This window comes from Populus alba, chromosome 13 (genome assembly GCF_005239225.2).
Source record: "Populus alba chromosome 13, ASM523922v2, whole genome shotgun sequence".
NCBI lineage: Eukaryota > Viridiplantae > Streptophyta > Magnoliopsida > Malpighiales > Salicaceae > Populus > Populus alba.
This window is the reverse complement of record NC_133296.1, coordinates 2,104,183-2,130,341: the sequence shown is the minus strand read 5'-3', so window position 1 is coordinate 2,130,341 and position 26,159 is coordinate 2,104,183. Positions and strand designations below refer to the sequence as shown.

At 34.0% G+C, this 26,159-nt stretch overlaps 6 protein-coding genes and 1 non-coding gene across 13 annotated transcripts; 1 reads left to right on the top strand and 6 right to left on the bottom strand.

Annotated features, from left to right (window-relative positions):
* Positions 1-856: 856 nt before the first annotated feature.
* LOC118053261 (uncharacterized) lies at positions 857-6,545 on the bottom strand. Of its 4 annotated transcripts, none has more exons than XM_035064465.2 (3): positions 5,750-6,545; positions 5,599-5,657; positions 857-4,010 (listed from the first exon to the last, which is right to left on the bottom strand). In XM_035064465.2, the coding sequence occupies exon 3, from the start codon at positions 3,842-3,844 to the stop codon at positions 3,374-3,376; it is 471 nt and encodes a 156-aa protein (XP_034920356.1). In that variant the 5' UTR covers positions 3,845-4,010; positions 5,599-5,657; positions 5,750-6,545; the 3' UTR covers positions 857-3,373. The 4 variants fall into 4 exon arrangements, with proteins under 4 accessions (XP_034920356.1, XP_073260242.1, XP_034920359.1 ...); XM_073404141.1 differs by having other exon boundaries at positions 857-3,948; XM_035064468.2 differs by having other exon boundaries at positions 5,626-5,657.
* Positions 869-984, bottom strand: LOC118053329 (U5 spliceosomal RNA). Its single transcript, XR_004688348.1, has one exon. It is a non-coding gene; the product is annotated as a U5 spliceosomal RNA (small nuclear RNA).
* A 1,144-nt stretch (positions 6,546-7,689) lies between the features above and the next one.
* LOC118053262 (uncharacterized) lies at positions 7,690-10,628 on the bottom strand. 3 transcript variants are annotated; one of them, XM_035064470.2, is made up of 2 exons: positions 8,481-10,628; positions 7,690-8,178 (listed from the first exon to the last, which is right to left on the bottom strand). In XM_035064470.2, exon 1 carries the CDS (start codon positions 10,495-10,497, stop codon positions 8,482-8,484), a length of 2,016 nt encoding a protein of 671 aa, XP_034920361.1. In that variant the 5' UTR covers positions 10,498-10,628; the 3' UTR covers positions 7,690-8,178; position 8,481. The 3 variants fall into 3 exon arrangements, with proteins under 3 accessions (XP_034920361.1, XP_034920362.1, XP_034920363.1); XM_035064471.2 differs by having other exon boundaries at positions 7,690-8,131; XM_035064472.2 differs by having other exon boundaries at positions 7,690-8,116.
* A 225-nt stretch (positions 10,629-10,853) lies between these two features.
* Positions 10,854-13,116, bottom strand: LOC118053263 (uncharacterized). Its single transcript, XM_035064473.2, has one exon. It carries the CDS (start codon positions 12,921-12,923, stop codon positions 11,085-11,087), a length of 1,839 nt encoding a protein of 612 aa, XP_034920364.1. The 5' UTR covers positions 12,924-13,116; the 3' UTR covers positions 10,854-11,084.
* A 1,345-nt stretch (positions 13,117-14,461) lies between these two features.
* Positions 14,462-16,596, bottom strand: LOC118053264 (uncharacterized). 2 transcript variants are annotated; one of them, XM_073404098.1, is made up of 2 exons: positions 16,325-16,595; positions 14,462-15,762 (listed from the first exon to the last, which is right to left on the bottom strand). In XM_073404098.1, exon 2 carries the CDS (start codon positions 15,753-15,755, stop codon positions 14,559-14,561), a length of 1,197 nt encoding a protein of 398 aa, XP_073260199.1. In that variant the 5' UTR covers positions 15,756-15,762; positions 16,325-16,595; the 3' UTR covers positions 14,462-14,558. The 2 variants fall into 2 exon arrangements, with proteins under 2 accessions (XP_073260199.1, XP_034920365.1); XM_035064474.2 differs by having other exon boundaries at positions 14,462-16,596.
* A 694-nt stretch (positions 16,597-17,290) lies between these two features.
* LOC118053265 (uncharacterized) lies at positions 17,291-20,895 on the bottom strand. Its single transcript, XM_035064475.2, has 5 exons — positions 20,513-20,895; positions 20,114-20,262; positions 18,935-19,096; positions 18,131-18,246; positions 17,291-17,579 (listed from the first exon to the last, which is right to left on the bottom strand). Exons 1-5 carry the CDS (start codon positions 20,733-20,735, stop codon positions 17,561-17,563), a joined length of 669 nt encoding a protein of 222 aa, XP_034920366.1. The 5' UTR covers positions 20,736-20,895; the 3' UTR covers positions 17,291-17,560.
* Positions 20,896-23,776: 2,881 nt separating this feature from the next.
* On the top strand, positions 23,777-26,129 carry LOC118053266 (uncharacterized). Its single transcript, XM_035064476.2, has 2 exons — positions 23,777-24,245; positions 25,003-26,129. The coding sequence occupies exons 1-2, from the start codon at positions 23,902-23,904 to the stop codon at positions 25,655-25,657; spliced, it is 999 nt and encodes a 332-aa protein (XP_034920367.1). The 5' UTR covers positions 23,777-23,901; the 3' UTR covers positions 25,658-26,129.
* The last annotated feature ends 30 nt before the right edge of the window (positions 26,130-26,159 follow it).

Genomic DNA, 26,159 nt, shown 5'->3' with positions numbered 1-26,159 from the left:
TTTGTAAGTGTTAGGGTAGAATTTCCCGGAGCTCAGCATCGAGCCCTTGAGCCAGTTGACCAATGCATCATTGCCCATTATTGTCACAGTTGTTAATGGTCTGACTAGGGATTTCGGAAGAGATTTGTGCGGAACAAAAAGACAAGAACAATAGAATCTACTTTTAGTTGAAGAGGAAATACCAACTCATATTTGACCGCAACAAGGATTGATTTACAGCAGATGACAAGGTCATAAAACTCATGCAGCAACAGCAGAACGCCATACCTTATGTTGCTTATTTATGTCACACAGTACTTGCAGTTGCATAGCTAAGGACTCTGGATACATATTTTGTTGAACGGTTCTCTCCAAGTACTTCACTCTGGAGCAGTTGGTGACAGTTGACACTGCTAACCTTTTAGCAGTGTCAATATTTTCAAGGCTTTTACTATGCTAGTAAGAGATGGATTTTGAAACTAAGAAATTGTTCTCATGGGGATGGAATCAAAAGAGCAAGAAAAATGCATAAGAACAAGCAAATTAGGGCATATTTCATAAAGTACAGATTCTATTCCCAAACAAATCTCATACCGCATTGAAAAAGCCCTCGTTCTAGAGAGAGTAAACCTGGGCTCTGCTAATCCCTAAATGAGAGATGAAAGGAGAAAGAGACAGGGAAGAAGACGCAAGTAGAGGAAAGAAGCTCAAATTAGGGCTCAAGAATAAAGCCCACCATCATATTATTTAAAAACGCTAATAAATTTTTTAAATTAAATTCTAGTTGCGCTTTCATTATAGAATATCTGCGCCTCGTAATTTATACGGTACTACTAGTATTAAAATTCGCGACTAAGGGGTAACCTTCATACTAGAATTGTTGGGGCTCTCATTCTGACGAAGAGAACCCTCCAAAAATAAGCGTATGCCGCTATCTGCGGCGAGCACACGGTATTCTTTAGTAAAAGGCGAAAGAATAGTTCGCTCTGTGCGCACCGCGCGGCTGCGTGAGATTTACTTGTAGTTTGCTTTTCTTTTTATAAGCACTTGATGGAAGCTCAGTTCCTTTGTTTTCGATGTGGGATATCTGATAATCGTGACCCTACCAAATACAAATCAGTGACAAGACCCTTCTGTTACTTTTCTTGCTACTGGTTCCAAGTGATGAAGCTATAGAAACTGCTTTCTTTGAAAGAAGGTGTGCTGACATGGACTACATCAACAAACATGCATAGAACTGAATAAAAGCTGAGTTAGGTAACAGAAGGCATGCGAAAGAACAATGAGCTTAGGTGTAGTGCAACAAAGCACCATAGTTACTCCATAAGGAAATCTAAAATAAACTGAAAACACCAAATAAACTTTCACCATTAATTTCTTCAGTGAAAAAAAAATATCGACCTACTTACCTTGATGAATTATCTTCTTCCATGTTTACCTTTTTTGGACCCATGATCATGCAGTGTAACTAGTATTCTGTGCTGTTCCTCAATCTTTGTGTTCTGTCTTCTAAATGTATTTACAGTTATATCCTGCATATTGGCCGGGCACAGAAAAATAGAAAGCCAAAGCAACAACATTTGCCATCCACTTTCGTTACAAGGGATACCATGCAGGGAAAAAACATAATTGATGAAGTTAAAAAGTACCCGTACTTTTATTATGTATGTACATAAGAGCTTGATTCAATTAATTTGATTATGCCTTCGGTCTACTCTATCACCTCTATGCTCTCAATTAGAACTGAAACTAAACTATACTTGCCTTCTTTATACACTTAATTTCTGAAATAAATTTCTATCCTTTCAAATAAGTATGAGATTTGTCATCACTCTAGCATAGATTTATAGAATTGAGATATCGTATAAAATGAAACATAGCAAGCCTTAAGTGCATGAAATACAGAAAAAATCAATCATCACCACAACCAAATGGAGGAAAGAAATTAACTATAGCAGACTAGAGCTTTTTAAATGGGAAAAGCAAGCAGTTAGTTTGGGGAAATAATGCATAAAACTGCAGATAACCAGCAATGGTAACCATTGACGGAAGAGTGGCATTCTGGTTTGTAATTGAAAATAAAACTTCACCACTAGCTACAGATAACAAAAAATGCCAACAAGTCTCCTCAAGGGGTGGTGGACCAGAGAAAGCAACTTCTCTAAGGAGCGTCAATTAGATGCACATGTATGCACTAGAAACTAGAGATATCATCATGAAAGAGAAATTTAGTTCATACAGTGATTTATCATAAGAAGAGTAATTTATTCAGACAAAATTAAGCCTGTAGAGTGGCTTAAATATAGTTGGTTAAGATTTCTAAACCTGAAGGTTATTTGGTGTGGTTTTTTCTCAATGGAAGAAAAAGCAAACACAGAAAAATCTTTAATGTAATAGAATTATGAGCAGAAAAGAAAAGTATGAAAGTATACAAACAGTCACAATGCATGCATGAAATGTTGGCAAATAAATCAACATCAACTTATATTTCATCTTGTAAATTGGTATTCTAAGTAAGAATCATTTCCAACAGAGAACCTTCTGAGAATGCAAGCAGATTCAGGAATGGAATATATATTAACACGGCCTATGCATCTGCAATAAAAGATGCTAGCATAACTGCATACATTCACCGATAAGATAAAAACTAAGAACTGCTAATAGTTGACTCTCCCTCTCTCATATGACTAGTGCTAAAAAGCTCTGAATTAGAGATAAGATAAAAACTAAGAACTGCTAATAGTTGACCTTCCCTCTCTCATATGACTAGTGCTAAAAAGCTCTGAATTAGAAACTGGGATCGTGCATGCATACCAAAATAAAATCCAATTAAATCACCACACTATCAGTTTGTATTTGAAATACTCTGGCGCAAAGTGTTCACCATTCTCCATTTCATAAACCAAATTGACCTCTCTATTACCAATTTGTGTGATCATAGCAACAGAGTCAGTTGAATTGATAGAGCTATAAAGCACAATCAGTGGTGCCTAATTTGCACTCATATCAGATATGACAAGCATTAAATTTCTCACATCTGCTCACTACCAAGAGGACAACAGCCTGTGCCTCAATCAATGATTATTAGCTCCCCTCATCCACAAACATTCTCCCAAAACAACCTGAACATTTATTCTTCAATCAAAGCAAACACTATAGGATGAGTTCATTTATGACAAGTAATCCAGCATCATATCAAAAAGAAACAAGACTACAAGCGACCAGTTCATCTAATATTTATTCAAAGTGCACATCTGCAGACATTTGATGTCTCTGACATTCACACACTGCTGTCCACTGAAAAGAGAGCGACTACTAACATACATATGAAACTCAAAAGAGAAACAGGATGATAGCAAATCCATTTTATTTCCTAGTCTCAGATTTAAGACGGTTAATGTCCATGGCCATCATCATGGTCATTGACATCAGCAGAGGAAGAACCCCTGGCAGTGCTACTCACAGAAGGATTGATGACTCCAGCGATATTCGCAAAGGAGGATGAGATTGGATTTTCATTGTCCGCAGAAATCTTCTCAATTTGCTTCAATATGTTTTCCTTAATTTCTTCCAAGGACTTCCTTAGCATTTTCAACTCGTGCACGTTGAGTTCATTAATTGGCGCACCAAACAAAGACTCGCTACGGGCCACCTTCTCCAGCTCCTCAAGTTCCTTCCCTCGCCGCTTTTCAGCATCCAATTCTTTGAGGGTATCAAAATACTGTTTGTTAAGCTTATCCAGAGTGGCCTTGTGTTCAGCCAAGTGCTTGTCAAAAGCTGTGCTCCCAGGGTCAGCTAGCTTTTTCATAGCTGCCTCAACACAGAGATGACAAAGAGAGGAATGGCTATCACCACGGGACAACATAATAAGCAGAGTCTCAACAACACACAAGGTTTGAACTTCACTGACAGCCTTGGAGGCACTAGATCGGCACTTCAGAAATTTATACACAATGGAGAGTGGTTTTCCTTCAATGGGATTGAGAAATGGTGAGGAGAATCACATTGATTTATAGGCATGTGGCCCCCATCTAGCACACAACCATACTGTTTTGTAAATGGTAACCTCAATATCCTTCCATATATTTTCTCAGCAGTTACGGAAAAACGAGTAAATCTTATCATTATAGCAGTACACAGAATGGAAATTTGTAATTAAAGAATACCCTAAAATTGCACGGCGAAAGCATTCGAGTGTTAGTAATTTGAATAGAAATGGGGCTAAAATCCAATGAGCCTACTAAAGTAAACAACAAAAGGAAAGTTCACGGATAAAGGAACAGATTAGAACTTATCTCGTTTGGCGTCAGCAAGATAAGTTTTTCATAAATCAAGGTTATCCCAAACTGGCCCAACTCATCCTAGAACTTAAAATTATGCATCTATATTCAGTGAATCTCTATTCTAAGCAGTCAAACATGAAAAATCCCTAAATGAAGAAGATTACTACAATGAGTTTAAACTTATCTCGTTTGGCACCAGCAAGATAAGTTTTTCATAAATCAAGGTTATCCCAAACTGGCCCAACTCATCCTAGAACTTAAAATTATGCATCTATATTCAGTGAATCTCTATTCTAAGCAGTCAAACATGAAAAATCCCTAAATGAAGAAGATTACTACAATGAGTTTAAACTTATCTCGTTTGGCGCTAGCAAGATAAGTTTTTCATAAATCAAGGTTATCCCAGACTGGCCCAACTCATCCTAGAACTTAAAATCATGCATCTATATTCAGTGAATCTCTATTCTACGCAGTCAAACATGAAAAATCCCTAAATGAAGAAGATTACTACAACGAGTTTAAAAATTTGTAAGCAAGTGAAACTGTGAAGAGTTGGATAATAGTTCTGGCCTCAATTAATGCCATTGAATTGCTCTGTTATTTTGAGTAAAATTAAACATGGAGAAATATAGTAGCTGTCTTTATGTTATAGTATAAATTTATTTCATATTTCTTTTCAATTATTGAGTGCTTGCACTTGAATTGCACAAGCCCCGGTCATTTGAAAATTTTCCAACATAAGAACTGTAAAAAATTTCCTCATGGGAAAGTGCCAGATGACACCAGCATTTATAAGTTCATGTTATTTTCAACACCGATAATAGTTTATCCTTTAAACTATTAGAACTGCAAGGATAATAGGATGTTTTTTTCCTCATATACTTTCAAATTGATAGCACATAAACTCAAACAAATAGTGTTCATTGAAATGCAATCACAATCTCGTAGAACCGTCATATTAAATTTCATTTCATCCCTTTTGTAAAACTAAAATTCTAATACTACTGATAGAGTCAAAGATGAAGCATCTCTACTAGCTTTTAATTATAGAAAGATGTCATAGTCATTATGATTATTTTTCAAGCTTGAAGCGCACATAATCGAAGTAACAAAAGAAGGCACATGTTGGAGTTTTGAGAAATGAAAAATCCCAATCCAACTTTGTAGCTCTTGCGATGATTTTACCGTTAGTATACATTATAAAAGAAACTAGTGATTATATCCGACGCTTAGATTGTTAATAACATACACATAGAACAAGAAAAGGAGCATCATGGATCACAAGTTTACAGCACAAAAACATTCAAGTAGCAACACGTTAAGGTTCTGCGAGTACCTTGTGTCAAGTCATGGAAGGAAATACCTTGTCAGCCTAATAGTTTCTCCAAATAATTTCTGCAAAGTACAAAAACTCCATAAGAAATCAGAAACAATGACTTGATAAATATCTTTTACCAATGTGCTTCAATTGTTTGAAATTAACGTACGAACTCATCAAGCAGAACGACTTCTCGCTGTGTGTCTAGTAGCTTTGATCCCATACAACATGGATTCTACCTCCACATTCCCATCATATCAATTCTAGCAGATGGGTTCAGAAGTTCCCAATATTAGCATTTCCAAAATCAATGACATATGAAGCCAGCCAATCAAAAAGAAAGAAAGATAAGATAGTGATTGAAAATCAAACATCGACCCAACAAAGAGAAAAGGGAAAGAAATCAAGGGTTTGCATGCTTCTCGTATAACCCCTGTCAAATACTATTAAAATTATCATTGAAGATAATATTCCAAAAATATTCACCTCTCTCTTTCCTTCCAAAAATAACTCTATCTCTTACAAAACTCCCCCATCTTCTAACTCCACTTTTTTTAACACCATTGTTTTCTTTGACTAAAAACCAGCTCCTGTAATTCTCTAGTTCTTGGGAAAACACACGAGTAGAAATCCGAGGGTTAAACAGGTTCTAACTTGCAATGCTTTGTTTGGTCTAGGAGTGCCTAAACTAGTTGTTATTGCTGGAGTGGCTGCTTTGGTTTTTGAGCCCAAGAAATTGCCTGAAGTGGGAAAGAATATTGGCAAGAATGTCAAAAGCTTCCAACAAGTTGGTGGTTCCTTCTGGCTCCCTTTTGATGTTAAAGTAAAAGATAGAAGTTTTGAATTTTATTACTATGTTGTTTAGTATCTCGGTAGAGAACATGACTGGAGATTTAGATTTAATTTGTTTTTAATGTTTTAAAAATATTTTAATAAAAATTTTAATTTTATTTATTTTAATTAAGTTTTTTTATTGCTAATATTACAAATATTTTTAAAAAATAAAAATATATATTATTTTAATATATTTAAAAACAAATATTTTAAAAATCAACTACAATAGTTTTAAATATTTTTTTAATGCAGAACCAAATAAGAATCCAATTAAATAAAAAGAACAAAAGGAAGATGAAAGATTGTTAGCAATATTATGGTTGATTTGTTTTGGGTGTTTAAAGAAAATAAATCAGGGACAAGGTAGATTCTTGCAACATGTATCAATTATGAACCTCTTTATAAATGTGGATATGGTTGTGATTGTTTTTTCAAAGTATTTTTGTATTAAAATAATATTTTTTTTATTTTTAAAAAAATTATTTTTGAGATCAATACATTAAAATGATCCAAAATATAATATTTTTTTTTTAAGACCACGAGTTATACCGCGTTCTCAAACATTCTAATTAATATTGGTTTGGTTTGAATGAAAACTCATTAATTTTTATTGAAATATTTCTAGAATTTGTTTTGCTTAACATTTAAAAAGGTTTTTTTTTTAAGCAAATACAAGTTTTTTCAGTTCTTTTTTCAACAAATTTAATAAACAATTTGTATGAGATAAGTCTATTTATACCTTCCTTAAAATGCCTCTATTCTATGTCATTTTAAATAAATATAAAAGGTACTTGTAATAAAAACAATTACTATAATAAAAATAATTTTTAAATTAAAAGTAAAACAGTCAAAATTATTAATTCTATTGAATTTTATAGAAATTTCAAACAGTATAATTAAATTAAATTTTATAGTTATGGTATTGTTGTGGAAAAACATGCAGCAATTATTAATGAATATTACAATAAGAGATAAATTATAAAAAAACATAAAAATAAAGTTTCACGTGGTTCAATAATATATTTGCATTCACATGAGTGGAAAATTTTATTTTTCATTATATCAAAATAAAATTATATTATATATATTTATAGCAGATTCTAAATTATTCAAAAAACCTAACCACCCAAAGAATCCTAACTATCGAAAGAGTATCAATAAATTTTTCTTGATACTATTTTATCATACCGCGGGGATATCATTTCTATGAAGAGAGCCGAAACTTAATCACTGAGCATTGTAGACATAAGATCCCATCAAGCCATAACAGTACCAGAATCATAAACTCAAGCAACTTGATAGCTGACAGGGCTTAGAATATTAACGTGCATGAATTAGATGAAGGTAAAACTCCATCCTTGCAGTGTCAAACTGGCCACAATCTTCCCATTTTACATTAGAAAGGAAGAAAAAAAAACCCTCCTCTTCTCAATGAGGGTTGAATTGCCTTAGCTGCTTCTTGCGAATGTGAAGCATCATATCAGCACAGATGATTGTAGTTCAAAACAAAACTTCAAACGGATGCATGCAGCTCTGGAAAATCTCAAATCAGCCATGGTGATGGCAACCAAGTAGCTTCCACAACTGCTGCATATGTTTGAAATCTGCTCTCTGGATATATCACTCTCTCTGGTAAGCAATTCAATCCACAGTAAAACACCAGCTTTATAAACCAAGTCAAACAAATCAGCTCCAGTATAACCTGGTGCGGGCATGGCTAATTGCACAAGATCAAGAGCATCAGGTGCACACTTTCATGTAATTCTTTATGAAGATCAGTACAGGAAAGAATGTTAGGTACAAATTCAAAATCAAAATACCTAAATTTATACAAGAAATGAGACAAATTATCGAAGAAATAATGTATACACAGACAGATTCAAATCAAATACAGTATGATGTCAGCTATAGTGCTAGAAGGGGACACAGTGAAGTCGCTGGAACGTGAGTAATCACTCATCAAATCTGAAAATATTAGTGCAATAACTTGAAAGTGGTCCAAAAACCTAAATATTTTGAATAAAGACAATACATTGCAGCTGCACTTGATAGGAAAATTTCTCTACCTTAAGAGCTTCGACGCATAAATCGACTTATGATTTCATCATTGGATTCCAGATCCAGTAACATCTGAAATGTAGACGAATCTGCAGAGAATCCTCTACCAACCATTTCTTCAATTAGTCGTACTGCATTTGATGGGTCACCGTTTCGAAGAAATCCTTGGATTGCAACGTTATAAGTGCAACTATTTGGCAAGCAGCCATTAACTACCATTTTCCTAAACAGCTCACATGCTTCATTTGATAGTCCTTCTTTCAAAAGTCCACTGATCATGACAGTATATGTAACCACAGTAGGTTGTATTCCTTTAACAAAAAGATTGGAGAACAGTTCCCTTGCAGCTTCAAGCTCACCAAAATTGCACATCCCTTGAATAAGGATATTATAAACGCAAATATGCGGTTCTATCTTGCTCCCCTGCATTGCCTTGAGCAGTCTGAATGCCTCATCCAAATGTCCACGTTTGCATAAGCCATCTAGCAAAATCGAATAAGCAATCGAATCTGGAAGCAAGCCATAAGAACACATCTCCTTAAAAAGCTTCTGTGCAACCTGAGGTCTCCCTGCTTGGCAAAAACCTTGCATAAGAGTACTGTAAGTGACAGTATCGGGAGTCAAATCTCTGTCATACATTTCAGAAAGGAGTGTTTTCGCCTCATTCAGCCTTCTACTCTTACAGTGCCCATTGATTAGTATGTTGTAAACTCGAACACTAGGTGCAAAACCCTTGCCAACCATGATGTCGAACAATTTTTGGGCCTCGTCCATTTGGCTTTGTAAACAGTATCCGTCCATCAAAGCACTGTAAGTGTAAGCATCTGGTTCTACACCGTTTTCAGTCATCATTTCAAAGACACACCGAGCTTCTAAAATCATCCCTTCTTTGCAGAGTCCATCAACCAAAATAGTGAATGTCACCGTATTTGGCATAACATTCCTTCCAATCATTTGTTTGAACAAGCTTGTTGCTTCATTCAACTGACCCAAATTGCAAAAACCGTGCAGAATTGTGCTGTAGGTAACAACATTTGGTGGAATGCCCTGATCCACCATTTCAGAAAAGAAATCCATGGCTTCATTGACCCGTCTATCTTTACAAAGGCTATCTATGACTGTATTATATGCCACCACGTCTGGCTTACAACCTTTTTCTTCCATCTTTTTGAGCAACTGAAGTGCATTGGTCGTGTGGCCGATTTTGCATAAACCTTTAATTATAGTAGTATAAGTAATCAAACTAGGTGCAAAACCCATCTTTCCCATCTCATCAAATAATTTTACAGCATCGATGATTTTGGCCTTAGAGCAAAGGCCATTAAGTAGGGTGCCGAAAGTGACATGAGTAGGTTGAAGACCAAGTTTGAACATTTTACCCAGAACAGAGAAAGCAAAGTGAACATGATCATGGTTGGAGTGGCAGAGGCAGTTAATCAAAATGGTAAGAGTATAAACATTAGGTCTGATATTTGACAAATCCATTTGTTTGCAGAGGGAAATTACAGACGAGTAATGTTTCTTTTTCACAAGGGACCCTAATAACTTGTTAAAGACCACCACGGGTGGCAATGGACGAATGCTAAGCAACTGATTGAAAGAAGCAACGGCATCGGCAACACTATGAAGATTGTTATAGTTACTACAAAACCCACCATTTGTTATGGAGGAAGGGCTAGTATTGGTGGTAGAAGCTGTAGAAGTAGTGAAGTGCTGGTGAATGAAGAACAAGAAAGAAGGGAATTTAGGAAAAGTACCCGTTTCCATTTGTCGTTGTTGAAGAAGCTGAAAAGCACAAGAAGCAGAAGCTGCGACAGTGCTTTTCCGCATCATCATGTTCGAAAGCGAAATCGAAGGCATAAGAAAAAGCTGCTGTCTCCTAGTGTTCATAAAGAAGGTGAAAGCAAACCTAAGTAGCCAATCTCTCACTCTCACAAATCCAGACTTCCGTTCAGTCTTTCTCTCGTCTTTAGTAATGAATGGATAAACCAGAAGGAACCCAGTGGACCTGTTTTCTAAATCCATGTAGATGACACTAAAAACTATTTTTATCACTGATTTTTTTTTATTTCATCATTACATACTGGATTTAGCACTTGAAATGGATAATTTGATGATAAATTGATACGTGATATAATAAAATTAAATTTATTTTATTAAATAAAAATAATTAAGACTTTAGAGACCAAGTTTGGTATTGAAATAAATAAGCAGGGTTTTTTATTTATTTATTTATTTTATAACATTCATAAATCTAACAAGTCTGATATTATAGACCCACACATGCCTAGCTTTCCTTTTGTTTTGGACTAGGAGCTGGAGCTGGCCCAACTAGCAAGATTCATTTGCAATGCCATTTTATTATCACCAACTTCCAGATATTGGCAACTGCATTCCCTTTGAAACTGCTACTCTCCATTTTTCCATTCTGATAGTCTTAAGCACTTGTAATAAATAAAATATTATCAGTATATAAACAATTAATGGATCATCTATTCGTATTTGAGAAATCACTCATCAAAGCTGAAAATATGAGTGCAGTAACTTGTAAGGGGTACAAAAACCGAACTATTTTGAAGAAAGCCATGGAAACTGCACTTGATAGGAAAATTTTACTTCATTTTTCTACCTTGAGAGTTTCCATGCAGATATCGTCTTATGATTTCATCATAAGATTCCAGATCCAATAACATCTGAAATGTAGATGAATCTGCAGAGAGCCCTCTACCTGCCATCTCTTCGATTAGTTGTACTGCATTTAATGTGTCACCGTTTCGAAGAAATCCTTGGATTATAAGGTTGTGAGTGCAACTATTCAGTAAGCAGCCATCAACTGCCATCTTTCTAAACAACTCACATGCTTCATTTGATAGTCCTTCTTTCAAAAGTCCACTGATCATGACATTATATGTAACCGCATCAGGTTGTATTCCTTTAACAAAAAGATTGGAGAACAGTTCCCTTGCAGCTTCAAGCTTGCCAAAATTGCACATCCCTCGAATAAGGATAGTATAAATGAAAATATCAGGTTCTATCCTTCTCTCCTGCATTGCCTTGAGCACTTCGAATGCCTCATCCAAAAGGCCATGTTTGCATAAGCCATCTAGCACAATTGAGTAAGTTATCAAATCCGGAAGCAGGCCATACGAACACATCTCCTTAAAAAGCTTCTGTGCATCCAGAAGTCTCCCTACATGGCAAAAACCTTTCATAAGAGTGTTATAAGTGACAGTATCAGGAGTCAATGCTTTATGAGACATTTCAGCAAGGAGTCCTTTTGCCTCATCAATCCTTCCACTCTTACAGTGCCCCTTGATCAATATGTTATAACTTCGAACACTAGGTGCGCAACCCTTGCGAACCATGGTGTTGAACAATTTTTGGGCCTCGTCCATTTGGCTTCTTAAACAGTATCCATCCATCAAAGCATTGTAAGTGTAAACATTTGGTTCTACACCCTTTTCAGTCATCCTTTCAAAAACACCCCGAGCTTCTGAAATCATCCCTTCTTTGCAGAGTCCATCAACCAAAATAGTGAATGTCACTGTATTTGGCATAACATTCCTTTCAACCATCTGATTGAACAAGTTTGTTGCTTCATTCAATCGACCCAAATTGCAAAAGCCGTGCAGAATCGAGCTGTAAGTAACAACATTTGGTGGAATGCCCCGATCAAACATTTCAAATAGGAATTCAGTGGCTTGGTTTACGCGTTTATCCTTGCAAAGGCTATCTATGATAGTATTATATGTCGCCACTGCTGGCGTACAACCTTTTTCTTCCATCTTCTTGATCAAATGAAGAGCCCTGGTCGTGTTGCCGGTTTTGCATAAACCATTAATTATAGTGCTGTAAGTAATCACATCAGGTTCATACCCCATCTTTACCATCTCAACAAACATTTTTTCTGCATCTGTGATTTTGGCCTTAGATAAAAGGCCGTTAAAAAGGGTATTGAAAGTGACAGTAGTAGGGGGAAGACCAAGTTTGAACATTTTACCAAAAGCAGAGAAAGCAAAATGAAAATGATCATGGTTGGAGTGGCAGAAGCAGTTAATCAAAATGGTAAGAGTATAAACGTCAGGTCTGATATTTGACAAATCCATTTGTTTGCAGAGAGAAATTACAGTTGAGTAATGTTTCTTTTTGACAAGGGACCCTAATAACTGGTTAAATTCCACAACGGGTGGCATTGGACGAATGCTAAGCAACTCATTGAAAGAATCAACGGCATCGGCAACACCATGAAGAGTGCTATAATTATTACAAAACCCACCATTGTTTCTCGAGGAAGGACTAATTTTGGTGGTAGAAGCTGTAGAAGTAGTGATTTGCTGGTGAGTGAAGAATAAGAAAGAAGGGAATTTAGGAAAAACACCGATTTCCATTTGTCGTTGTTGAAGCTCAAAGAGAGAAGCAGAAGCTGTAAAGGTGGTTTTCCGCATCATCATTTGCAAAGCAGAAGCTGAGCCCAACAAAACCTGCTCCCAGTCTCACTCTAGTAAGAAAGTTAGCTGTTGTCACTGAGACTGGAACACGCAAGCTGAGGGGCTTCTCATTTAGGGTTTTCCAAATTGCGCTCATCATCAAACCCAAGGTACCATTTCATTTTAGGAATTCGGATTGCTTGCCTCGGCGCCGGGCCGGTTTTTTTTTTTTTAATGATATTTAAATGCTAAATTGAGATAAAAAATAATATAAAAAATCATTTATTATAAATATGTAATTCTGATAATTAGAGGAAAGCTAATTTGTGATATTTAACTAAACTTGTATTTTAGATTATGAAATTTGAATACCATAGTAAAAAAAATAAAAAGAATTATGAAGATTTTTTAAAAAATAATTTATGCTAACTTTTTAAATCTGTGACCTCATTTATTAAACCTAAATCATCTAATCGAAAAAAACATGAAGTCTAATTCTTAATCAATTCAATATTGAAGGTTAAAATTGAAAAAAAATTTAATTATAAAAAAAGAATTATTTAAAAACTAAAAATCAAAATAATAAGGATTAAAATTGAAAAAAAATAATAATTTTTTTATTTGATTAGAGCGCAAAATTAAAGAGAAAAATAAATTTAACAAAAAGACTAAAAAATATCAAAGAGAATGAGGATAAAAAATGACACAAATATAAAAATAATGTTACGATGGAGGAGTGAAATTGAAAAACAAAATAGAAATCAAAACAATAAAAACTAAATTGAAAGATATAATACTATCAATTTAAATTGAATAATGAAATAAAAAACTAATAAAACTTTTATAAAATAAAAAAGAAAAGATAAAAATCAAAAAAATAAAAATCAAATTGAAAAATATAATATTTGGTATATTGAAAAATAAGATTGAAAACAAATAAAACTTCAGAGTCAAGAACAAAATAAAAGATTAAGGACTATAATTGAAATACCAACAACAAAAATAATTAAATTAGTACTTTTTAAAGGAGAAAAGAGAAAAAAATATTATAACAACACTATTAAAGGATATTTTTGAATATTAAAAGGCATACGTCTTTATAATTACAACTTAAGTGTCATATGAACATCCTTTTTTTTTATTTGGCCAAATATAAAAATCAATTACAAAAAAACTATTATGAGAAGCCAAAAATGCTCCTTAACCTTAGGCTTGATTTTTATTTATTTCAAGGGCATTTTTTATAGTTTTACCATGTATTTTAACTATTTATTATTTATTATATTTGGTTAAATACCAAAATATCCTTCAACTTAAATTATAATAACAAAAAATCCATTATGAGAAATATAAAAATAATTTTTCATGCCAGGTTTAATTTTTTTACTTCCAAAAATATTTTGGCTATTTTCTCGTGCTATTTATCACTAGTAAATTTAAAAATAACAAATAAGTTATGTGAAAATACTTATATGCCCTTGAAAACCAGTGAAGAGTTAAAAGAGTCATTCCAATATTGCAGTGTAAATGTCTTTACAGCTCTAATGTTTTTCAAATGCTAATTAGCTCAATTTAGCAAGGTGTTTTCGTTCTCAAAATATATTTTTGTGTACAAAAACCTAACTATTTTGATGAAAACTACACTTGATAGGAAAGATTTTACTTCATTTTTCTACCTTGAGAGCTTCTACGCATAAATAGACTTATGATTTCATCCCTCGATTCCAGATCCGATAACATCTGAAATGTAGACGAATCTGCAGAGAATCCTCGACCAACCATCTCTTCGATTAGTCGTCCTGCATTTGATGTGTCACCGTTTCGAAGAAATCCTTGGATTATAACGTTGTAAGTGCAACTATTCGGCAAGCAGCCATGAACAGCCATTTCTCTAAACAACTCACATGCTTCACTTGACAGTCCTCCTTTCAAAACTCCACTGATCATGACAGTATATGTAACCACGTCAGGTTGTATTCCTTTAACAAAAAGATTGGAGAACAGTTCCCTTGCAGCTTCAAGCTTGCCAAAATTGCACATCCCTCGAATAAGGATAGTATAAATGAAAATATTAGGTTCTATCTTGCTCTCCTGCATTGCCTTGAGCAGTTCGAATGCCTCATCCAAATGGCCTTGTTTGCATAAGCCATCTAGCACAATGGAGTAAGTCATCAAATCCGGAAGCAGGCCATAAGAACACATCTCCTCAAGAAGCTTCTGTGCATCCTGAGGTCTCCCATCTTGGCAAAAACCTTTCATAAGAGTACTATAAGTGACAGTATCAGGAGTCAATGCTTTATGAGACATTTCAGCAAGGAGTCCATTTGCCTCATCAAACCTTCCAATCTTACAGTGCCCCTTGATCAATATGTTATAACTTCGAACACTAGGTGCGCAACCCTGGCGATCCATGATGTTGAACAATTTTTGGGCCTCATCCATTTGGCTCTGTGAACAGTATCCATCCATCAAAGCATTGTAAGTGTTAACATTTGGTTCCACACCCTTCTCAATCATCGTTTCAAAAACACACCGAGCTTCTAAAATCATCCCTTCTTTAGAAAGTCCATCAATCAAGATATTGAATGTCACTGTATCTGGCATAACATTCCTTTCAACCATTTGCTTGAACAAGCTTGTTGCTTCATTTGATTGACCCAAATTGCAAAAACCGTGCAGAATCGAGCTGTAAGTAACCACATTTGGTGAAATGCCCCGATTGACCATTTCAGATAGGAATTCCATGGCTTCAGTTATGAGTTTATCTTTGCAAAGGCTATCTATGATTGTACTATATACCACCACATTTGGCATACAACCTCTTTCTTCCATCTTCTTGAGCAACTGGATTGCCATGGTGGTGCTGCCCATTTTGCACAAACCATTAATTATAGTACTATAAGTAATCACATCAGGTTCATACCCCATCTTTACCATCTCATCAAATAATTTTACAGCATCAATGATTTTGGCCTTAGAGCAAAGGCCGTTAAGTAGGGTGCTGAAAGTGACATGATTAGGTTGAAGACCAAGTTTGAACATGTTACCCAAAACAGAGAAAGCAAAATGAAAATGATCATGGTTGGAGTGGCAGAAGCAGTTAATCAAAATGGTAAGAGTATACACATCAGGTCTGATATTTGACAAATCCATTTGTTTGCAGAGAGAAATTACAGTTGAGTAATGTTTCTTTTTCACGAGGGACCCTAATAACTTGTTAAATTCCACAACGGGTGGCATTGGACGCATGCTAAGCAACTCATTGAAAGAAGCAACGGCATCGGCAACACTATGAAGAGTGCTATAATTATTACAAAACCCACCATTGTTTCTCGAGGAAGGACTAATTGTGGTGGTAGAAGCTGTAGAAGTAGTGATGTGCTGGTGAATGAAGAATAAGAAAGAAGGGAGTTTAGGAAAATTACCCATTTCCATTTGTCGTTGGTGAAGCTGAAAAGCAGAAGCTGTGAAGGTGCTTCTCCGCATCATCATCATTTGCAAAGCAGGAGCTGAACCCAAACCTGCTCCAGTCTTTCTCTCTTGCCGGTTCTTGGTTCTCACAGGGACTGAAACACACTCATAAACAAGTAGAGGGGCTTCTCCTTTTAGGGTTTTCAAGAATGGGGCTCATGATTAAGACCCAACGGACCATTTCTTTTTGAAGCTCAACAAGTCTCACACCTTTTCGTTCTCACTTGGTTTTTTTTTTCCTCCACTGTGCCTTAAGATGATTCTCAAAACTCTTTTTTATTTAGTTTTATTTCTATTAAAATAAATATTAAAAAAACATTTAATAAATGTATTTATTCAATCATAACTATGTCTTCTTATTTATAAATTTATTTTCTATTTAAAGTGGACATAAAAATCTATTAGGATTTGTAAAGTTTTCAACCAAGAAACAAAAAATAATGTCTTGATTATATTTATCGTGAGACTTTAAAAATAAATGAGAATGAAGTTCCTAAAAATTCAAATGATTTAAATTAAAAAGGAAAATGTATTTTTACACAAAACTCCCTTCTATCTTTTCATTAATTTTTATTATTTTGACAAGCAATGCTTTTTTATTATAAGCTTTCTTTTTTATATAAAAACTTATAATGATATGTAATAGTTATTTAATACAAAATGGGATAGCATAAAATATTTGATAAAGTTATTTAATATGCATATAGAATAGGGAAAAAAGATAGTGCTTGTCCTGTTTCATGTACAAATTTTTATTTCACCTAAACAATACATCAAAACAATCTAAAAATACTAAAGAATATATTAATTTTTTTTTAAAATCAAATATTAACATAAAAAAAAAAAGGTTATACCTCAATTCCAAAAGAATACCCCCTAAATCCTCAAAAGCAGTACAACGCCTGATGGAGCGGCATGTCTGGTTAAAAGTTGCTCTTCTTTATTTATTCAATGGCAATCTCATTTGTAAAAGGAGCAATTACAAGCAGCCAATTTCGGCTTAACAACCTGTCCGGAGAACATACTGCTAATGGCAAACAAAATTAGGAGCTCAATCTAGGCGAACTCCTCTAGCTTGTGAAAAATGAATCAAAATTTGGGACTGCAAATCTTTTCTCCGATCTTTCAAGAACCGACCATATCGGCCACATGCTTTGAGTGCACCTCTTCCATTTGACCTTCCGATCTCCTCATTCCTTTCCACAGCACCTTCACAGTAAATACAAGGAGCTAGTCAGATTTCACGAACAAAAAAACGCAGATTAGTGCTGAACTTCTTGTATAGGGATCCCCGATAAAAGAAGGAACAGTCGAGTCCAGATAGTGTTGTCAACCTGTTTCTGGTAGGACCAGGCTAATGGAAGAAACAAGTCAAACGCACCACAAAAGAGAAAAAAACACGGTTTGGGTAAATACAGAAGGGAAACATGATTCCCTGAGAGTATGAAGCAGCGAAGGCCTGCCAACCTCTGACTATTGTCTAACACTTGCAGTCTAATATATCTAAGAACTATATAAAACAATAACAGACAAGGTGACATGAACAGGAAATCCAAATAATGATCTGACAGATAGCTGCATGAGCTTGCTGGGATGCAAATAACTGTGGCAAATAACTGTAGAATCTCCGGTAAATCATTCTTGGTCACGCCTTCTGAGTTCACTCTTATAATGCAATGTTTTGGTTGATGGAAGACTCTAAACAAAAGATTCTAGAAATACAATCATTTTCTGAAAGAAATCTGAAGGATAAAGAGTACCGTTTGTATTTCTTCTTGGAACCACATGGACAGAGTGCATTTTTGCTGATCTGCCCACTCTTAGCCAAATTAGACCGAGCAAGATCCAAAGGTGTCGATCCCATCAACTTCTGGACCTAGAAACAGAGATAATAATCGATGATACATCTTCCTAACATTCCACTTCTAGAGAGTAATTGAAAAGAAAAAAGAACAGTTGCTATATTGCTCCACTACAGATCCGAGAAATAAAAATGGAACTAAACAATTGACTAAATCAAACACTTCATGTGGAAAAGAAGACTGGATTGATAAATAACAAAGCATATAGGATCATTTGGCTTAAAATCCAGAACAAAGTTCAGCACACAAGCCCATAACGTGACTATGCAGATTTTTCCACTTTTTTTCTGAAGAATAGCCCAACTATGAAAAATGTTCAATACCAGCAAAGGTATGTATGGAGCTACGACTTCTGCTTTGAACAGGTTCAAATCACATGACTATAAAGATACAGAGTGGTCCTGAAAGACAGCAAATTCATTTGTCTTCCCAAATTTTGTAAAACTGAGCCAAAAAAAGAATTGATATCAGGGCCTTCTTCTGACATTAACTAACCCCGGACCCAGTAACATCTTACACATAGAATGACTTCTAACAGAGGATTTGATTCCTGATTTACTGGTTTGGTTTTCCCATCATAGTGAATGAACAACCACCCTCATTCAGCAATCCATATTCGTAATCTTTCACAAAAACATGAAGCAGAAGTGTAGAAACTCTTTAAAAAGAGTAATAACTAGAATAAAATGCAAGCAACAGTACCTCAGCCATGTTCTTCGGCATTGGTTTCCCTTCTTCCTTTAATTTTTGCATCTTATTCTGTGCTTCTTTAGCCCATATAAACTTAGAAAGTGTACTCTCAACATCTGCTATTGTGCAATTACAGTGCTTCGCTGCTTCTTGTTTTTGACTTGTTTGGAGGTTCTACAAACAATGAAACTAAAATCATAATCAAACAGCCTTCCCAGATGCCATGAAAAAGTAACACAAGATTAAATAAATTAAGAACCAAGAAGGGAACCAACCTTGCAAGCAGCATTCAATACACACAAAAATTCTATACATGACCAAAGTTATCAGGGATGTGTGTGTATATATATATATAGACAATGAAAGGCAAAATATGAGCAAATAAAAGAGATATTAGAGAATTAAAAAGAAAAAAGAAAAAAGAAAAAAAGAGGTGCATCATATGGTAAAATCAACTTTGCTGGCTCATGATATTCAGCACTAGAAGATTTGAACCCAACACCACAAAACAATTTACTGAGATTATTCACAAATGTCTTGGGAGGCTAATGGCACATTACACATGAATGCATACATTGAAAGATGATTAAATAATTTAACCAGCAATCTAACCAGAACCCATCAAATAACAGAAGATTAGGAAAAATACGAACAAACAAGGGAACCAGTCTTGCAGGAAACAAAAAATGCATGCAAAAATTCTATACATGACTGAAGTTTAATGCAAGAAAGTACTTCAGCCAATAGAAGAGCTGTCAGAAAATAAAAAACAAGAGGTGTATCATGAATATTCAGCACCAGAAGATTCAAACCCCCAACCAGAAAAGGCTTTGCTGCGAGATAGTGAAATTATAATTGTAAGGTTAGAACTATAAGGTAGTGTTGAAAAGTCTTGCTGGCAAATGGCACCTTCAAAAAAAATCACATAAAGATGATCCCCTTCATTTGGTGTCCAGCCCTGATTTTACTAAAATTAACCATCAAAGTATCCCCTAACCCAAAATATTAATAAACCAGATTGCATATTTGCTTCATACTTTTCCAACTCATCATTTGAATGACAGAAGATACTCTACTATTAGTAAAGAGCAATACCACAGCAATTTTGCAGTAAAGGGACAAAGTTAATAAGTAGATACAAGCCGTGCGTGACAGTACATAAGAAAGGCAGCTATAAAGGGACAAACCAACCTCTCCAGTGGGATCAAGTGCACCTAGATATCGAATTATTGCTTCCTGCTTTTCAAAGGCACTAGAAAAAGTCGCTTCACTGCTTCTACCAACGACGAATTGCTTTAGCGATCCAACCCTCCTCGCATTCTTCATCCCATCTGCGAAGCCTAAAATTAAAAAAAAAATAATCAAAACTAACAAAAATAGCTTTCATTTTAATAGCATCCAGGTTATTCATCTATTTGAAACACACCCTCAAACACAGAAGTTACACTTCAAGTTTTTCACTTTCACTCTCAAAACACTGAAGGGAGTTCTAAAAAACAAAAAATCAAATCAAATCAAACACTTAAAACCATAAAATTTGCTGATTACTGGATTGAGAACTAACGTGACAGGCAGTGACGCAAGACTTACTGAGTAACGTGAATGACTCTGGGGTGTCTTCAGTTTCTGCCTTTTTTCCAGTGAAGACACCTTTGATGGAATCCATCCATGAACTCACTGGCGCAGTGGAGGAAATCAAGCGGTGCTGTGACGTAATGAGGTGACTGTCAATGTGAGAATAGCTTAGGGAGCACAAGGAGAGAAATTTAGGGTTTTTCTGGGAAATTTTGAACAGAATCCTTGGAGAATTCATTGTTTTGTGGATTGGAAATGAATTTTAGAGTTTTTTTCTTTCTATTTCTGTGTCTGTGTTTTTGGAATTAGGGTTTAATGGATGCTTTTTTACAGGAGGGTGGATTTAGGCATGGTGATTAATTGAATCAACAAATCTTGTAAAACGACGTCGATTTGTTGGATTCTGAAGAGGATAGTAATTAAACCTGGCCTAGCACAAAATTTGAATCATTCTATATATATATATATATATGAACCGCGTTTCATTATGTTTTTTTTTTATTTTGATAAAAAATTATATAAGTAGATTTTTTTAATATATTTTCATAATTAAAAAAATAAGTGAAAAAAAATGCATGTGTATATATAATTAAATAAATAAAATCATAAATGATAACTAACAGTAAAAATAAAAATTGAGGAATAAAGATAAATCAAAATATTTAATATCACAAGCCAAGATATTTATTTAATTGTGTTTGCTAAATTTATTTATTAAAGTATTTTTTTCTATTCAAGCAAACAATAATAGAAATAAAGAAGTAAATTAAATTGATTGAATAAAATAAAAATAAATAAAATATTATGCAAGACTGTACATATTAGAAATATCATCCAAAAATAATTTTGTTTTATTTTAAAAAATAAAGTTAACTTAGAATAAAAAAATTATAAATAAATAAGAAATTGTTAGATAAAAGAATTAGAAAAATGGTTTCTAGATAAGAAAGATTATTGAAATCAACAACTTCATGTTTTCTTTACTAGGGCTAACTGACAATTATAAATAGAGAGCCGGGTTAGTTATGTTTTAAGTTAGCACAAGGATTTTGTCAAGATATGATATATGATGTAATTAGGATATAAATAAACAAAGAAAGATAAAAATAAAATATTATATAATAATTACGTGTGGCTAATCATTTAGATTATCATTAGGAAATTTAAATGATGAAGTTATACGTAACATATGGCTAATTCAGTTAGAAATTAAAATGAAAAATTAAATATAATGGTGATTTTTTTTTATATTATTAAGTATGTTAAAATAATTTTGATCAATGAGATAATTGATTCGTAGGGGATGCCTTGACGGTTGTGATACTAACCCGAGCTAGAAAAGGAGCTTATAACATAGCAGGTAGATGCCCAATATTTATAAAATTGTTATGTTGTGTTAATGTTGATATCATGAGATTTATTTATTTGTTCTGATATTATTATGTAAGTAATTAAATGAATGATGGAAGGAAATGAAGTACATGAGAGAAATATTTGACTAGCTACTTCTAAGAAGAGATTAATGATGTCAAAGGATTTTTGACATTAGCATTAGGAAGGGATGTAATTAAAAAATTAAAAAAAATCCGATTATTTATTGTAGGTTTTGAATAGCTAATAATATTAATGAATTATATTGATATAAATATTTTTATTAAAACTTGATTAGTTACTCCTGAAGGGAGGCTAATTATGTTAAAAGGTTTTCTTGACATCAACATTTTCAAATAATGAACTTAATATACATGGATAACTAATGATATTAATATAAAATAACTAAATTTAGAAACTAACAAAAACAATAGTATAAAGAGAACACTAGGAGATTCTAGATTTTCAAAAGAAATAATGTAGACTAGATATCAAAGAAGGTGTAGTAATATGATTATATTAAATAAAAAATAATGATTAAATAGAAATAAATCAAGGATGTGTAACTAATAATTTTAAAGATTAAACACTACTATAGTTGTTTTATTTTCATAATAATTATGTTTGTCTTGCATGCCTGCAAATCTTCTCATTTGTCGTAGGAGTAATACTTTGCTTATATATTAATGATGTCATAACTCTATTTCGATGTATGGATATAAACAAACAAGATTATTAATATAATATTTTTATGACTTGGATGCTTATATTTAAATTTTATTCTTCCTTAGATTTTGTGAATATACTTATAAGTGTTGAAGTGAAATGACGAGTACCGTTGACCACAGGTAGTGAAATTCATAATGATTGGATCATGATTTGATATTGTGTATAATTGTAAAGAGATATAATTAATAACCCGAGACCTTCTATAATAGAGAAAAATTCTACTTAAATTTTAGTAGAAAAAAAATCTAATATGAATAAGTATAAATATATGCCTTTATTCAATTATTTTGGCACTATTGCACTCATGCTCTTTTTTGTTTCATTTTCTTTTTAAAAAAAAGTCAGTTTTATTTTTGAGGTATTTGATATTGCGATAGGATCATGTTTTTGAAAAAAAATTATATTTTTTATATTTTTTTTTATGTTTTTAGATCATTTTATTATACCAATGTTAAAAATAAAATAAAAATATTTTAATATAATTTTATATCTTGTTGATTCCATGGAGAGTCCACTAGCATCTTCCATAATCTGAAAATTTACTTATTTCATTGACCAAATCCTCCACTGGTTTTTACTTCCCTGCTTTTGAAAGCTAAAATGATAAGTAGAATCCATCCCTTCAATTTGTTTATAGCTTTAGGGTTGGATGCAAAAGGCTTTGTGGTTTTACTGAATAAGTCCTTCCCACTAATTGTTTAATCTATTTGACACTCAATATAAATTATATATATTTTTTTAAAATATAGAGGATAAATATAAAAACAACTAAAGCATAAAATGATTAGAATGATTTTTATTTATTGTAATTATAAATTATGGGTGAGATTTTATCTTAAAGGTTTTGTTAGGATTATTATTGTTATTATCATCATTAAAATTTATGTTATTTGAGAATGTGGTTGCAGTTGTTTTTTAAAGTATTTTTTATTTAGAAATGTATCAACATAATATTTTTTTTATTTTTTAAAAAATAATTTTTGATATTAATGCATTAAAATAATTTAAAAATATTAAAAAATATATTAATTTGAAGTAAAAAAATAAAAAATATTTTTAAAATAAAAAAATAATCAATGCAAAACACAAAAACAATGTACTGTATATAGAATTAGAATTCCAATTCCCCAAAACGACACAACTTGCTTGTGAAGGACTCGAACTCGAACTCGAACTCATCGGTGTTTCTTATTCCTAAAACGACACAGGTCACACATTGAACTTTACAGAAAGAAAAAAAAAAAAAATTTCATTTTCATCCAGCATCAAGCAAGAAGCAGAGAGAAGAGGGGAGCAGGGAGAGAATGGCACTGTCAACAGTAACATATTCACCAACACAAAAAGGAATAGTAATTTCAATTCCCACGTTAGTCCTTTCTGTTTCTGTAGGAGCAATAATGCTGTTCTTTCTCTTATCTTCGCTCTCTACATGTTCATGCCCTTCTTCTTTGCGAAGCTTTAATGATAATAACAATGTTCGGGGTGGGCTTGGCGAGGTTGATAAAAAAGAGAGAATATCTGCAACACAAGAGGATATTAAATGGATTAAGGATCAGATCCAAGCTAATGGCTTACATATGCAAGATAATGTTCTTCGTAAAGGGATTAATCCCCGTACTAGAGCTCAACAATTACAAGATCTCATTCAGTAAGTAACTCTCTTTTATGTTTTTATATGGTTTTTTTGAGTTCTGGGTTTTCTTTGTTTTGAATGGTTGTGTATTGGGTGTCGAAGAAGTTTGGATTTTGGGGGTTTTGGGTGGTTTTTTTGGATGATGCTGTATTGTTTGGTGGAAAAGATGGAATTTCTAAGGATGTTATATGTGTTAATGTGTTTGGGCTGTGGTACCAAATTGGGTAATTTGAGGTGCACATTTTTAATAAGGAAAGGTGTTCATTTTTTTAAAATCTGTTTAATCTTGCAAAATCACAACCATGTGTGTTTGTGTGCGTGATTTCGTGAGTGAGTTTTTCTTCCTGGGGTTTGGACATTTTGTCGGTGCTCCATTGCTATCCTGCAAATTTTATTGTCAATATCTCTGCACTTGATCCATGTTTGATAGAATGGAGTGAGAGGTAATTAATGTATTGGAAGGAGATGACGGTATTCTGGCGAAATGCAGTGTCATGGAAAGAAGTAACAATCATTTGAGAACATGCACAGGAACACATTTGATTTGATTTGATTTTGGGAGTTGAGTTTTTCTTCACGCACACTCTAAGTGCAATGTCATAACTTCTAGTAGTTAATGTTACCGGTTTCTCTTATAGTGGTTGTCCCTACAAAATTGAGCATGTCTTTGTATGTTTCTGCATGTACACTCAAGCTTAGAAATTGGTATTTTGTACATTTTAATTTCAGGGTACAGGAATGATTTTTAATTGATTTGAGTCCTTATTTTCAGGTTCAAGGGCATATCACATTATGAAGGGCTAGTGTCAGATAACAACACTGTTCTCCCATGTCCTGGCGAGCTACTTGTGGAAGAGCATCATAGCAACTATGGGGAGCCCTGGGCTGGTGGACGCGATGTGTTTGAGTTCCTTGCAGAGTCCAGCCACCTGTCACCCAATTCACGTGTTCTAGAGATTGGGTGTGGAACACTCCGTGTTGGCTTGCATTTCATTCGTTATCTCATCCCCGAGCACTTCCATTGTCTTGAAAGAGACGAGCTCTCTCTGATGGCTGCATTCAGATACGAGCTTCCCTCTCAGGGTCTTTTACACAAGCGTCCTCTGATTGTGAAAGGTGAAGACATGGATTTCTCCAAGTTTGGTTCTGGAGTTGTGTATGATTTGATATATGCTAGTGCTGTGTTTCTTCATATGCCTGATAAGCTTGTCTGGGCTGGACTGGAGAGATTAGTGGGCATGCTGAAACCTTATGATGGCCGCATCTTCGTGTCACATAATATAAAGTTCTGTTCAAGACTTGGAAGTGAGGAATGTACTAAGAGGTTGACCAGTCTGGGACTCGAGTATAGTGGAAAGCATACACATGATAGCTTGCTGTTTAATCACTATGAAATTTGGTTTGAATTTAGGCGGTCTAAAGCTTAGAGCCCGCAGAACACTCTTTCTGGTTTATTTGGATACAAGATGAAGCCTCCGTGATTGTTGTATACTAGTTTTGTTGCTCCTGATCACTTCCTCTTCAACATCCAGTTTATAACAGTAAGAAGAAAGAAGGATTGATGACCTTGCAGGTTTTTGTTTGGCTTGAACTTCTCTCTGAGGATGGAATGGGAGACTTTCGATGTATGTTTTACAGAAAAAGAAATGGATGTAACTTTGATTTAAGGATTCAGAGCTGATTTGGAAAGGTCCGCAAGGTTATGAAATTAAATTATACAACGGGGTAGTCCAAATTTGAAATGCTAGCTAGAGGGCACACTTTCTTTTCAGACATTCTATGGCTTCTTGGTTACTAAAACTTGTAATGTTAATGCACAGTTTGTAGCTCTTGAGAAGGTCCTGAAACTGAATGTATCTAATGATTTATCAGTGCATTGTGTTGCTTTTCTCTTCCAAAGTTCTCGTCTAGACTGCATCTGGCCTTCTA

Bases quoted from the DNA above. Each gene is read 5' to 3' on its own strand.
- LOC118053261 (XM_035064465.2), bottom strand. From the start codon at position 3,844: ATGTTGTCCCGTGGTGATAGCCATTCCTCTCTTTGTCATCTCTGTGTT.
- LOC118053262 (XM_035064470.2), bottom strand. From the start codon at position 10,497: ATGGATTTAGAAAACAGGTCCACTGGGTTCCTTCTGGTTTATCCATTC.
- LOC118053263 (XM_035064473.2), bottom strand. From the start codon at position 12,923: ATGATGATGCGGAAAACCACCTTTACAGCTTCTGCTTCTCTCTTTGAG.
- LOC118053264 (XM_035064474.2), bottom strand. From the start codon at position 16,394: ATGATGATGATGCGGAGAAGCACCTTCACAGCTTCTGCTTTTCAGCTT.
- LOC118053265 (XM_035064475.2), bottom strand. From the start codon at position 20,735: ATGAATTCTCCAAGGATTCTGTTCAAAATTTCCCAGAAAAACCCTAAA. The intron at 20,263-20,512 runs GTAAGTCTTGCG...TTTTAATTTTAG, and splicing joins AGAGTCATTCACGTTACTCA to GCTTCGCAGATGGGATGAAG. The intron at 19,097-20,113 runs GTTGGTTTGTCC...CATTGTTTGTAG, and splicing joins CACTTGATCCCACTGGAGAG to AACCTCCAAACAAGTCAAAA.
- LOC118053266 (XM_035064476.2), top strand. From the start codon at position 23,902: ATGGCACTGTCAACAGTAACATATTCACCAACACAAAAAGGAATAGTA. The intron at 24,246-25,002 runs GTAAGTAACTCT...CCTTATTTTCAG, and splicing joins CAATTACAAGATCTCATTCA to GTTCAAGGGCATATCACATT.